At 33.0% G+C, this 15861-nt stretch overlaps 1 protein-coding gene across 3 annotated transcripts in view; it reads right to left on the bottom strand.

Moving 5' to 3' along the window:
* The window catches only part of kuz (zinc-dependent metalloprotease kuz), a 200275-nt gene that overhangs the window by 27180 nt on the left and 157234 nt on the right, over positions 1-15861 (bottom strand). For all 3 annotated transcript variants that reach the window (XM_076539284.1, XM_076539283.1, XM_076539282.1), the window contains exon 2: positions 8648-8908. In XM_076539284.1, coding sequence (XP_076395399.1) covers positions 8648-8908 — 261 coding nt within the window. The remainder of the gene's footprint in view (positions 1-8647; positions 8909-15861) is intronic.

Here is a 15861-nt window from a genome sequence, read left to right on the forward strand (position 1 = left end):
AAATTCGAAATGTTAGAATTGGAAAAATTGAAATTTTGGGAAATTTGTAAATTTGGAATTTGAAAATTTGAAATTTTGGGAAATTCGAAATTTTAGAATTCGAAAATTTGGAAAATACGAAATTTTGGAATTTGGAAATTTGAAAATTTCAAATTTCGGAATTTGGAAATTTGAAATTTTGGGAAACTCGAAAGTTTGAAATTCGAAAATTTGGAAAATACGAAATTTTGGAATTTGGAAATTTGAAAATTCCAAATTTTGGAATTTGGAAATTTGAAATTTTGGCAAACTCGAAAGTTTGAAATTCGAAAATTTGGAAAATACGAAATTTTGGAATTTGGAAATTTGAAAATTCCAAATTTTGGAATTTGGAAATTTGCAAAATTAAAAATTTTGAGGAATTTGGAAATTTAGGCAAATTCGAAATTTTTGAAAATTACAAATTTTCAAATTTTGAACCCTAAATCAAAAATAAAAAATGTTACACCCCACCCCATAAAATTACATTCCATCAATAAAACAGTTATTAACAAACTGCTGCGACTCTAAACAATAACAGACTATCATAAAAAACGAAGACCAATAATCACAAAAAAGCTCATCCGGAAGAAGGTGTTGATTTTTCATCCAGCTACCGAGTAGAATCTTCTTCACCTTCTCGTTAAAGTAATTCCGTTATACTTGTTTCTCCAAATAAAGAGTAAAAAGAGAAGATTTAGCTTCTTCTTCGCGTTATTGTTTATTTCCGCGTTTACAACAGTGGAAACAGTGCTCTAACCAGTAGGAAGTGTTATCAACTACGAGATGGAATTTTGTCGCTCGTGAAACTTTTCCTGTTACCGGCGATTCTATTTTGTCGTCGTCGAAATAGCGCCGGAAAAACATTCCGTTCTTTGGTAGTAGGGCAATCAATTAAAACGTCATTTCTTAGGTGGGAGATTTATTGATACAGTGACGAGATTTATGTTCACTCGAAACTTCTTTCGCGAGGCAACCACTTTTAATACTGGAACCGTGATTAAATGTTTACTCGTTTCCATCGGACCGACAGAAATGATCCACGTCGTGGAACAAGACGGAAAATAATTTGCGATATTGCTGTAAAAAATTGTATCGATCGAAATGTCAATTTATTAGAAATTGATTATTAATTATTTCTGCTGTCACATTTACTGCATTGGGGATATAGAAAATAAGGGAACTAGGGTTAAAGAGATATAGGAATAAAAATATCTAAACTAGAATTTAGATATGTAGACTAGGGAATTATGGATCTAGTCATATAGAGAAATATGGTTCAAGGAAACTATAACCAAGGGTATCAGGAATGCAAGGGTTTAGGGATATAGCGATCTAGGGAATTAGAGATATAAGGAAATTGGAATCTAGGGGAATATGGATCTAAGGAAATAAAGATCTTGGGAAATTGGGATGTAGGGGAATAGAAACTAGGGGAATTGGGATTTAGGGAAATTGAGACTTGGGGAAATTGGGATTTGGGGAAATTGGGATATAGGGAAATTTGGATCTAGGGAAATTGGGATCTAGGAGAATTGCAATCTAGGAGAATTGCGATCTTGGGGAATTGGGATTTGGGGAAATTGGGATCTAGGGGAATTGGGATTTGGGGAAATTGGGATCTAGGGGAATTGGGATTTGGGGAAATTGGGATCGGGGGAATTGCGATCTAGGGGAATTGGGAATTGGGGAAATTGGGTTTTAGGGAAATTGGGATCTAGGAGAATTGCGATCTTGGGGAATTGGGATTTGGGGAAATTGGGATCTAGGGGAATTGGGATTTGGGGAAATTGGGATCGGGGGAATTGCGATCTAGGGGAATTGGGAATTGGGGAAATTGGGTTTTAGGGAAATTGGGATCTAGGAGAATTGCGATCTAGGGGAATTGCGATCTAGGGGAATTGCGATCTAGGGGAATTGCGATCTTGGGGAATTGGGATTTGGGGAAATTGCGATCTAGGGGAATTGGAATTTGGGGAAATTGGGATCGGGGGAATTGCGATCTAGGGGAATTGGGAATTGGGGAAATTGGGTTTTAGGGAAATTGGGATCTAGGGGAATATAGATCTAGTAGAAATAATACTAATAGAAACAGTACTCTAGGAAAACAGTAATCCTTGCGTAGGAATTTTAGTTTCGCGCGAAATATGAAAATTGTATTTACTATTCGAAATAAAATAGAATAATAATGATTGTACTCATATTAAAATTTTTATCAAGAATTTTAAAGACGAGAAATTAGATCTTCCTCGCGTATGTATTATAAATATTATTGGAGACAGTAATACACTTTCCCGTAAAATTTACGGTAAATATTAAAAATTCAAACATTTTCTGTTTACGAAAAGTCGAGTACCGAAGAAACGTATTTTTCTTTTCGATTTAAGAATCCAAACAAGATGTGGGACATTTTCCCTCGGCTCCAGAGGGAACAGACAGACGTAACTGGGTCGTTGAAGAGGTCGCAAGTATAAAAGTGAAAGATAAACCGTTCCAGCCAGCCGACCGAATCAATCCATAATTTAAAACGTTCTCCTTCGTGCGAACTCTCGTAAATTATTAGACTGGAAATAAAAGTCTCACCCGGTATCTAACGTGACACGCACTTTTGCGTGCCACACCTGGTTATCGGTAAGAAACGTGGGTGGAGATAGAACGCGAGAGCTTGACAGTGAAATGGTACCAGTTGCCCAGTTTTAAAATACAACGTGTACCATTATGTGCCGGCCAAACTTCACTCACGGATTTAACATACATAAGTAAGGAGCAAACTTTACATACGCATATTACACAAACATTTATTCTAACTGATTCCCTTCCTGATTTACAATCCCTTTTACAGAGTAGTTTTTCCATTTTCACGGAAATGTGGGGACTGACCGTTTTGTGCTGGAATATCAATCTTTTGATTTTATATTCTATGGTGCAGACGCAGTTCTCAAGACTCCACTTTAGAATTATTATTAAAATTCGAGGGCGTCAAGAATGACGAATGTTCAATTTAAAACACTTCTTTCACTTACAAATTTAAGTTAAAAAAATTATCTCGTGTTCCAATAAAATGAAGAATGAAATTCGCTGAAAAATTATTGGAAACAAAATGAGTTTTCATATGAAAAACCCTTTTTGTTATCTACAATACACATCTAGCATCCAACACCGGTATATTCACACCTTATAATCCACCCTGTATAACAATGGATACTTAATCAGCAAGGAAATCATGATTTATGTTGCAAGAAGTTCACAACGGTGCTTTCGCCCATTTCATGTTGCTTCGTGTTACATAAACACGTATGGTACACATACACACCTTTTTTCTCTCCATCCTATCTTTATATCTCCACATTCGTCTGAAATTTATTTGTAACTTAGAAATACTATATTGCTCCTCTGTAATTTGTAATAAACACGGGGAATTATTTTATTTCCCTGTACACGTTCATTTTCTTGTAATAAGTTCTTTACAAATTATTCGTAATAATCGTTTCTGCAATATTCAAATATATTTTGTAGAGTATGCCTCCCTTCAACTTTTCAATGTCGTAAAATTGATGTAACTTCGAAAGCCAGTATTAGTATACAGAAAATTGACGACAGATTTCTAATTATTAGAGGTTGACGTGAAATTAAATTCGTTCGATTTGAATTTCCCGCGCGTTCATACGATTTAAAGGGCTTTGCCGAATGTCAAATGTACGTGTCGCCTTTTGTTGTACCTACTTTGATACAACTCTGTCTAGAAACCAAAGAAACCATGTAGTTTAGCAGTTTTATATACCGACGGTTACCGTCGTTAGCTGTATACTTATCGCTAACTCGCGAACATGGGGCGGTCTGATCGGTAAACTCTGTAAATATTTGTCGAAAAAAGAACGATGTAAATATTCCCGGTTTTGCTCGCCCCACATCGTGGCTCGTTAAAATGGTTCGTGTATATCTCTGCAAAAAATACGATTACAACCGGTATAAGAGGCGCCAAGCTTTTTAGAAGAAAGTGTGTAAACAGGCTGTTTCAGAAATGGTAATCACTTAACAAAATGGCGGCATGGATCGTTTCGTGTAAAAATTTATACGGAAATGTATTCGATTGTATAGTAGATTTGTTCAGAATTCAGTGGAGCTGTGCTACAAGATAAATTTAACGTGAAATGGAATTTGATTTAAGTTGCCCGCTCGTTTTAAAAGATTTTGCATCGAAGGTGTCCCAAGTATCGCCTCTTGTCCACTATTTGGTATAAAAGTGTCGCTCATTATAATGCATGCTTAGCAAAATGGCGAGTTCCGAGCAGAATTTGTATTGAAACATATTCGATTGCATAGTAGAACTGTTCAGAATTTAGTAGGGCTACAAAATGAACTTCGGATGCGAAACAAAAGTAGTACTGTTATACCGAATTCCTTAGATTTGAATTTCCCGCCCTTACAATTTAAACACACTTCGCGCACCATACCTATTCCCCATAACATTATTCCATCATAAATAAAATTCCATTGGTCCATTTATTCTAACATTTCCATGAGCCATTGCGGTTATTGGAAGAACGCTTGTTGGTTACATACAGTGGGATAAGGGATACAGTTGTGGTAGTAAGAACACAAACTTTCAAGCTCGATTCTCCTCATACAGCGAGCTTAGCATAGATGGAGCGATATATAAAACGGTATATTCTGAAGTACCTACGAATAAGCTGCCGAAAGAGGATAACATTTCTGCCTGAGCATTTCCTCGAGGTATACAAGTGGAAATGTAACGAACAGAGATCTCGATTCAGGTGAACGTATTTTGAATGAAATTTCCTACGAACAATACCGGTCTTTCAGGAAAAATAAATTCTGAACTAACTGTTTTCTTACTGGACTCTCATTCTACTCTCTTTGTTAATTTTATGGAATTTGTTGGGAATTTTTGTTCTGCTATTTTATTTGCTGGTATTTTGTTTCATTTTTAGTTTAAGGTTATTTTTTTCTTTTTATTAAGGCGAGCTTTTTCATTTTTAATTTAAAATGATCTTTTTCATTTTTAATTTAGGATGATCTTTTTTATTTTTTATTTAGGACGATCTTTTTTATTCTTAATTTAGGATGATCTTTTTTATTTCTAATTTAGGATGATCTTTTTTATTTTTAATTTAGGATGATCTTTTTTATTTTTGATTTAGGATGATCTTTTTTATTTTTTATTTAGGATGATCTTTTTTATTTTTAATTTAGGATGATCTTTTTTATTTTTAATTTAGGATGATCTTTTTTATTTTTAATTTAATGTGATCTTTTTTATTTTTTATTCTAAAAATTCAAAAATATAGAAATTTAAAAATGAAGAAATTAGAAAAATAAAAAAAATCTGAAAACCTAAATAGAATTTTTACACAGAACAAAATCACAATACACAAAAATGCCATAAATTTGCTCCTGGAATATATTGAAAATAAGCCATGAAAATATTTGCGTTACTTTCCAGGAATTTAATTTCGAAGTACCTTTTGATACAAGCGTCAGATTCATATTTAATCAAACATAACTGCGTTTCGTTTTACGGCACCGAAAAGAACACACTAATAATATTTATGTAACCCGCTTCAAAGACCATAAAATACTGATTTGATTTTTTGAATTTTCAGCGCAATATTTTTGTAAAGTAAGCTAGCCTCATTCAACGTAATTTTCATCTGTAAAACGAAGAAAAAGGACACTTTAATACCCTTAGTCTACCGATGGGGTGAGGGACGTTCAAAAGTGTTCTTTCGTGACTTGCTTTAATGTCTTGATTACAACTTTTTAAATATTCTCGTTTCTGCAAACGATTTTTAATCCACGAAAATCAGGACTTCCCTCTTTGTACATTTCTACTGCAGCTCCGTTTAATTTGATATGAAATTATATCGTGCAACGTTGCTCATTTGTACGTTTGTGATAAAAACATTTTTTCTGAAATATGATATTGAGATAATATTAAATATTAAAGGTTTAAATTCTGGAGATTATTATTTTTATCATGAATTGTGAATACATATGAAAGGATTCTGTACTGTGAGGATATGAAATATGAATAAATAATTCTGTGATATTTTTATATTCTTGCAGATATAAAATGACTGATTTACAGTTATAGTAAAAAATAATCAATTTTAGAATATAAAATAAAACAGTGCTGTATCTTAATTTTAAATTGGAAATTTTAGAGAAATTATTGCAGAAATTGCTGATGTTTTCAAAAACAACATGGCCGATTTTCAACATGGCTGACATCCAACATGGCCGATTTTCAAAATGGCCGACTTTCAAAACGGCCGATGTCAAATACAAACTGACCTGAATAATCAATTTCGAAATATTTAAAAAAATTGCATTTGTTGCACTCTGATTATAAATTGTAAATTTTATACAAATAACTGAAGAAATGAGATATTATTCTCACTACAAAATGGCGGATTCTCAGATATGACAAACAATAATCAATTTTGAAATATATAAAAAATTGTATCTTAATTTAAACTTGACAAATAATTATAGTCAAATAATCATGTTCTTCAACATAAAATGATTGGATTTCGATTGACATAAATAAGAAACAATGGAGAAATATATAACTGGTATCGTTTACTAGTGGACATACAATTTTTAATCATTTATATTGCACACTGTAGAACCCAGTTTTTTTCAAAATAAAATAAAAGAAAACTTCATTCGTCAGGTTGAAATATAAATAACCGGAAATTGGATATTCGGTGGTAGCCAATACTAAACTGCAAATTGGTTGATTCATTGTTAACTGCCAATGAAACAATTTGTAGTAAAAATGTTCGTAACGAATAAAGCAATTTGCGATAAAAATATTTCTAACGAATAAAGCAATTTGTGCTGAAAATATTGACGCAACAATAATTCAATTAGTTGTTGTAAAATTACTGGCTGTTGAATAATGTGGCACAAATATTATTAAATTGTGTAAAATTTTTAATCGATATGAAATTAAGTACTTTGAGAGTATTAGCCAGATGGAAGTTTCGGTTACTTTTTAGTTTTGGGTTTGAAAAGTCAAGAATGTAAAAGATAGGAAATTTAACGATTTGAAATTATGAAATTTGAGAATCTACAAATTTTGAAATTAACGAATTTAAAAATTTGAGAAGGCTTTCATAGAAAAATTGAAAACTTAGAAGTTAGAGAAGTTTGGAATTTTGGAAAATTGTAAATTTGGCAATTCGAAAGCTTGAAATTTTGGAAAATCGTAAAATTGGTAATTTGAAAGTTTCAGATTTTGGAAACTGAAATATGGTAATTTGAAAGCTTGAAATTTTGGAAGATCGTAAAATTGGTAATTTGAAAGTTTCAGATTTTGGAAATTGAAATATGGTAATTCGAAAGCTTGAAATTTTAGAAAATCGTAAAATTGGTAATTTGAAAGTTTCAGATTTTGGAAACTGAAATATGGTAATTCGAAAGCTTGAAATTTTGGAAGATCGTAAAATTGGTAATTTGAAAGTTTCAGATTTTGGAAATTGAAATATGGTAATTTGAAAGCTTAAAATTTTGGGAAAATGCAAATTCGGTAATGTGAAAGTTATTAATTATACCCCACAGAAAGTATTACCGTAGCAGAATAATATAAGGAGAGTAATATTTGATGTCATTTTGTAGAGACTGTGGAGTGGATCTATAAACTGTAACCCTCTTTTGAGCAAATTCAATATAAATGCTTCTAGGAGCGTTCGAAACTTTTCATCTTGTAAATCTCGGCTTTATTCTTCCTCTAAGCTCTCAACTTTTGATCCTATTAGGTTGTTCGTAGTCTTAAACGAATACCTTAACGACATTGATATTTTTATAATTCTCAAACGAAGACTACTTTTATATGATTAATGAAATTTGTTGGGAATATTCGAAGGGAAAGTTCAAATTCAATTTTCTTGGAAAGGAAATTGAGGATATATTTCATTCTTACAAATTTCACAGATTTTTTTCGAGTGAGTTTACCTCTTTTTACTAGATTTTCAAAATTGGGGAATTTGAAAAATTGGAAATTTGAAAATGAGAGAATTTGGGTAATTTGGGGAATTTAGGGAATTTAGAGAATTAAGGGAATTTAGGGAATTTAGAGAATTTAGAGAATTTAGAGAATTTAAGGGATTTAGGGAATTTAAGGGATTTAGGGAATTTAGGGAATTTAGAGAATTTAGGGAATTTAAGGGATTTAGAGAATTTAGGGAATTTGTAAATCTGAGAGTTTGACAATTTCAAAATCTACAAATTCAGAAATTAGACAATTTTAATTTCAATTTAAATTAGTTTCACAATTTAAAAAAAAATGCAAATCTTGCAAATTGAAAACTGGGAAACTTGAGAATCTACAATTTAAAATATTAAAAATTTGTAAACTTAGTAAACTAAAAATCTGTAAATTACTAAATTCAATTCTTGAATTTAAGAATTTTAATTTTCATTTAATTTATTTTAACAATTTAAAAAATTGCAAATCTTGCAATTTCAAAACTTAAAAACTTGAGAATCCATAAATTAAAAAAATTGAGAATATGAAAATTTAATAAACCAAAAATCTATGAATTTAGGAATTTATATTAAATAAAAAACGCCGATATTTGAGATGTAATACAGAAATACTTACCAACTAAGTGGCCCTGATAGATATGCGACGTGTCGAGGTCCTCCGTCTGCCCGGAAGGGCCATCGATAATTAGGTTATTGCTAAATGTGGCCAAATCACGTTTCAGTCGAATATGAAAATCCCTTCCGTGCGAACGGAACTTGAGAGTCACGGAATTGTCGCGGGTAACCGACCTTTTGGCCCTCAGGTGACCTCGGTGGACCTCTTCGGTGGGATACGAAAGAGGTTCGTAATGGCGGATGTATTCGTTCAATCGACGAGCTGTAACAGAAAAGCAGATACCGTTTTAAAGTCGCAAACTCCTGGTACATTAAGTAATTACCTTAATTGTATTAACTATTTCTGGAGGCCATAAACTGAGAAATTAGACATAAATCAATTAGACACTATCCATGAAGAATTAACATTTCTAGTGACATTTTTGATATAAGTTGTTAGATAACTATTTTTATTTGCACGAATGTACATTGATTAACTGATTTCGTAATAATTATTCATAAGTTTTTCCAGCATGTAGTGACGTTAGTTTTCATCCATCATTCTCCATTATTCAGAAGGACTCATTTTAAAGAGAAAGCTTCAAAGAATATGACTATATTTATTTTAATTTTGAACTCCTTACGCTTCTCATTGAAAAAAACGCACAAAATGAATTTGTTTAAATATTCCGACATTTTATAACAAATTGACGGAATTAAAAAAAAAAAATATTTAAAAATAATCCAATTCTTCATGAATGAAACAAAAAAAATTTAGCTAAATCGGTTCAGTAGTTTCTGAGAAAAAAATTCATAAGTGAAGCCTATTTTCGCAAAAATTAGTGAAATTGCAAAATTTTGCAAAAGGCTTGTTCCTTAAGAAATTCGAAACCGGCAAAATGATGACTTAAACTCCCCTTAATTTCACATGGACTACAACATATTTTGATTAGAGCAAAATCGCAGATGGTGACGTCCAAAAGTGATCGATTTGAATGACCCATCGGCTATCCATCGATACGCGAAATTAAATCAATCGTATCTTCGAACAATTAATCGTAATTTCGAACGTTATCGTACAAACAGGAGAAAGCGATTCAAAATAGTGAAACAGAGGGCCTCCCAGAGGGTTAATAAATCGCGAGTCGTGCATTTACACGGCGTCCTTTTGTCGTGAAGAAAAGCCGGCTAATATAAATTCATGCAGCGTCCTCAAAAATTACGAGCTGTATCAGTCCGAGGAAATTGTAGGTTGGTCGCCACGGAGCAGTTTGTCTCGTTAACGCGACGGCAGATCTAGGAAGAAAATGCGAAATAACTTGAACAAAAACAGTCGGGGAATTTAACTCGAATCGCGAGATTCCTTGGTCGCTTTTGTGACTTTCGGGATTCGGGAAAATTGGTATCTAGGGGAAATTGATATCTGGAGGAAATTGGGATCCGGGCAAATTGGTATCTAAGGGAATTGGGTCCTAGAGAAATTTGGATTTAGGGAAACTTGGATGTTAGGGAATATGAATCTAGGGAAATATGGCACTAGAGAAATAGGATTTGGGAAATTGGAATCTGGGGTAATTGAGGTCTAGAGAAATTTGGAACTAGGAAAATTTGGATATTGGGAAATAGGGATCTAGGGAAATTCCGATCTAAGGGAATATGGAACTAGGAAAATAGGATTTGGGAAATTGGGATCCGGGGAAATTGGTGTCTAAGGGAATTGGGTTCTAGAGAAATTTGGATCTAGGGAAATTTGGATGTTAGGGAATATGAATCTAGGGAAATATGGAACTAGGGAAATAGGATTTGGGAAATTGGGATCCGGGGAAATTGGTGTCTAAGGGAATTGGGTTCTAGAGAAATTTGGATCTAGGGAAACTTGGATGTTAGGGAATATGAATCTAGGGAAATATGGAACTAGGGAAATAGGATTTGGGAAATTGGGATCTGGGGTGATTGAGGTCTAGAGAAATTTGGAACTAGGGAAATTTGGATATTGGGAAATAGGGATCTAGGGAAATTCCGATCTAAGGGAATATGGAACTAGGGAAATAGGATTTGGGAAATTGGGATCTGGGGTAATTGAGGTCTAGAGAAATTTGGATATTGGGAAATAGAGATCTAGGAAAATTCCGATCTAAGAGAATATGGAACTAGGGAAATGGGGTTTAGAAGATTGGGATCTAAGGAAACTTGGATCTGGGGAAATTGGGATCTAGGGAAATTGGGATCTGGGGTAATTGGGGTCTAGAGAAATTTGGAACTAAGGAAATTTGGGTATTGGGAAATAGGGATCTACGGAAATTCCGATCTAGGGAAATATGGAACGAGGGAAGTATGGATCTAGGGAAATAGAATTTGGAAAATTGGATTCTAAGGAAATTGTAATCTGGGAAAATTGAGGTCTAGGGAAATTAGGATTTAGAGAAATATGAATCTAAGGAAATTCGGATCTAGGAAAATGGAAATCTAGAGAGACTGGGATCTAGGGAAATTTGGATCGCCTTTAACGCGACAGCGGATTCAGGAAGAAAATACGAAATAACTTGAGTAAAAAGAGTCGGGAAATTTAACTCGAATCGCGAGATTCCTCGGTCGCTTTTGTGGCGGGCGCCTCCGAGAGGACGCTTTTCACAGCGGTTCGACGGTTTTTCTCGCAAACGATCAAATCGCGTTGTTTACCGGGTTTGCCGCAAACGAGAAAATGGAAAGTACGAACACGAAATTGCGTGCCTGCCGAGTTCTGCGATAATGGATGCATAACTCTCGAGTAGTCGTTCCCGAAGGAAACGTATAACTAGCCTCGAAAGAGGCGGAAGATCCACCGCGTTAACAAGCACGGAGAACTTGAAATCTATGACGAATGCAACGTTGCGTAATGAAGAAAGTTGTAAATGGAGGGAAAATGAAATCTATATAGAACGCGTACTTCATAGAATTACTCTCGGAATATTGCACTTTTTGCTGCGGACGCAGAATTTTTGTCGGACAGCTACGGATTAATAACAAGGGTAAGAATTGTATAGTGGATTAATAACAAGCATGATTTGTATAAATATTTAGAAATTTAGAAAGAATGAACATACTTTTTTGTCGCAGGTTCGAGCCCGCTCGACTTGGTTTTTTTTCCACGTTATGTTTTTCATCTTTTTTTCTTTTGTAATAATATTAATATAAATTCAAAGTGTTTTTAAATAACTGTTAAACATTTCTATATTCACAGGATACAAAACATCTGCAATTAATAGTATACATGTAGAATAGTATTTAATACATGTAATAATATTTTGTGAATTTGTGGTGTGGGGCATTTAGGGATGTGGGGCATTCAGGAGTCCTGGGAAGCTCCAGTAATTTTGGACAATTAGTGTGTGGTGTTTTGGGGGTATGGGGCACTCCACTAGTTCTTGGACAACTAGTGATGTGTGGAGCATTTGGGGGTATGGGGCATTCCACTAGGTCTTGAATACCTAGTGGTGTGTGGCATTTTTGGGGTATGGGGTGTGTTCAGGGGTCAGGGCATTCCAGGGTTTGGGACATTCAGTGTGGGACAATCAGGGGTTTGTGTACCTATTGGGTCTGGGACGGAAGCTTCCATCGGGATGTCACCATGGTGAGCAGTGTTAAGCAGGGCGCAGGACATGTTGTGTATCGGTGGTCAGCAGCAGAATGCTTTCCATAAATGGAATCATCAATAGAGATTCCCCAAAATGGGACACTTAGGGGCGCGTGTATGAAACCAACTTGCTATCCCCTAACATAAAATGTGAGCATGCTTCCGCTTTCTACGTATAGGTAAAGACCGTATACGTGAATCGGAATCATGCCGTCGTCTCTTTCTCGCGGTTGTTTATTATAGGCACGGGAGCCCATTATAATTGTGAGAAGAACGATTCGCGGCTGGCCACCTAGCGGTTACGGTGCCTAATTCGCGATCCGCGGCCCCCGCGATACGCGTGAAAAAATGACTAGTGAGGGGAAGACCCCTCGCGACACCGTGAAGCTCGCGCGCCGAGAAATGTAATCTGATCCGCGGTTCCAGTATATCCGTGAGACTATACCAATGCAAATATAAAACTTTTTTATTTTTGACTTTTTCGTTGTTAAACTTTTACCAATTAATTCTTGACATTTTTCCGATTAGAATGAGACCAAACACGGTATAATTTCGACTACGTTTACTGGTTTAATTGACGGTAGGATTTGAACAGGGAATAACGACAGGAGATGAAAGACGCTGGGATTGCATCGGTCAAAGATAAAGAGTCTGTTGTATTATTACAAAAAAAATTATTTAAATTATTACAAAAGAAAAAAGCCCTTATCCGGCCAAAGCCTTTGAAAACTTGAAAATTCGAACATTTCACTATTATGAAACTTAAAAATAAAATTTGAGAATCTGAAAATTAAAAAAGTTTATAACAAAAAAAAGTATCTGAATTTCAAATATGAAATGCATGCAACTACCCAACTCCTACAGTTGACTAAAGAATACATTTTACCAAAAGAATGATTAAGAAAGGGATTATTCAAATTCTTCATACTTGAAATTGGTAAAATCGTTCAGTAGAAACGATAAATCGATTTCCGGAATATTCTATAAATATCCACGCTTCCGCACAGTTAAAAATATGAACAATTCGCGAAATATTTCGAATTCCAAAATAAAATACATATTTCATATAAAAGATCTGAAATATCCCACGAACTGTTGAATTTTTTAATACCGTGCCTCAATATTTATTCATGTAAAACGTTTCAGGCAATCTATATATACGTGCAAAAATGTTCTTCTAACAGTTATTTATAGTTTGCGATCGCATAAAAAAATTTATGCGATAAGAATTTATTAACAATGTCCATTAGAGAGAATTAAATAAATTAAATTACTGCGAACAGAATTTCATCTGTTAATATTATATTAATGTAAGGAATCAATTTATGAGATTTTATTTAAGTAACGTGTTTTACAATTAAGCTTTCAGGCAAATTTTTACTCTTTGATGCAATTTTTTGACTAACTGAATCTCGAAAAATATTGACAGGTCTTTTTCAACGAAGCAAGTACGTCAGTCAAGTTTTAAACGATTTTCACAGGAAATTAATAGTAATGTACCCCGTGTCTATTACATCCATTTTAAATTGCACAGAGCCATTCACAATGTATATTAATTTATTACATTATTGTCTTACACTGATTTATTAATACCAATTTAGCAAAAATAAATAATTTTGATATTTTATAACATGTGTTTAAATACTGCGGTGGAAAATGATCAGTGATGGATGCAAAAGAGGGTTGTGGGGAACTCGAATCTCCCCAGCTTTAAAATACTTGTAAAAATAAAATTAATTTGAAAACAAATTATTTAAAAAGTAATTAATTTTTCTATAAATACTAATTTTCTACAATAATAATTTTTTTACATGGAACTTCAACTAGTTCAACTTCAACAATTTCTCACAATAAATTTGTACTTTATTTACTACAAATAATAAATTAATTTTTCTGGTAAAAGTGCTTCTTACTTTTTTCAAAGACAATATTCAAAACACCCATAAAATTAATTACTAATAATTTCAACATACAAGCTTTGTTTATTATAAATTTATAAATGCTTCCAAAGTATAATACAGAAATAGTAAAATTTTAAAACACGAGTTAAATCATGCTTTTATTTTCCAATTACCACGTGAAATTGCTTCCGGTGTGTGCTTACTTCGTGGAATGTTCAAAAGTTTAATTAAAACTAGTCGATTCAATGAAAAAACTAATACGGTATCAGAAATACTAATTTATTTTAGGGAAGGGAGAAAGCAGGGAAAAATAGGTGTAGTATGTTACGATATCTGTGTTCGAACCGGAAAATCGATAATTACGATGTCGACTTTTTTTTATAGAAGAAGTCATTAGTACTAATATTACTGGTATATTTTTGTAGTAGTACTAAAATTGTATTTTTATGAAATAATATTAATATTAATATACCTTGGTCGCTTTTGTGGCTTTCGGGATCTAGGGAAACTGGGATCTAGGGGAATTAGGTTCTAGGAAAATTGGGATTTGGGGAAATTGGGATCTAGGGAAATTGAGATCTAGTGAAATTTCGATCCAGGGAAATTGGGATGTTGGGAAAATGGAATTTAGGGAAATTGCAATTTAGGGTAATTGTGGTTTAGGGAAATATCGATCTAGGGAAATTGGGATGTTGGTAATATGGGTCTAGGGAATTGGGTTCTCGGAAAATTGGGATTTGGGGAAATTGGGATCTAGGGAAATTGAGGTCTACAGAAATTTCGATTTAGGGAAATTGGGATGTTGGGAAAATGGATCTAGAGAAATTGGAATTTAGGAAAATTGGAATTTAGGGAAGTTGCAATTTAGGGTAATTGTGGTCTAGGGAAATATCGATCTAGGGAAATTGGGATGTTGGGAATATGGATCTAGGGAAGTTATTAATATTAATATTATTAAAATTATTTTAACAATAATAATATTTTATGACAATTTTAATGTGTATAAAAAATATAGTATTACTGTAATATTAACATTATTTAAATATTAATAACATTTTACTGCAATACTTAATATGTTATTAATAATGTAGTATTAATGTAATATTAAGATTATTTTAATATTAATAATATATTATGACAATGTGCAATATATAATTAACAATGTAATATTAATACAGCATTAATTTAATTAATAATACAATATTAATAAGATATTAAAATTATTTTAATATTAATAATATATCATAACAATGTACAATATATAATTAACAATGTAATATTAATACAATATTAACATCATTAACAACACAATAGTAATAAAACACTAATATTTAATACCTACATTTATATAACATAAATGACATTCATTCTAAATAAATTCTAAACAAAGTCTCCAAAAATCTTTTCATTAAACTTTCCTTCTATTCACCAGAAAATTTAAGAGAACATAAAATGTCTTTCATTTAACTATTTTTATAAGAGCTCAAAAACACTTGCTTCGTAATTGGATTAAATGAGAGAAGACAAAAAATGGAAAACAAAAAAATTTTAACCAGTCTCGAACTCGCGAACTTCGTATTACTAAACCTTGCTCTAACTCATTACGCTATAATGCCCTCTTCGCTCTGCGGCTCTCAAAACTGAACACAACTTCTTTAAACATAATTTTTTCTTTTATTTCACAGTGTTGCGCGATATAATTTTGCAAAAATCCTGTACTTA

This window comes from Megachile rotundata, chromosome 13 (assembly GCF_050947335.1).
Source record: "Megachile rotundata isolate GNS110a chromosome 13, iyMegRotu1, whole genome shotgun sequence".
Classification (NCBI taxonomy): Eukaryota; Metazoa; Arthropoda; class Insecta; order Hymenoptera; family Megachilidae; genus Megachile; species Megachile rotundata.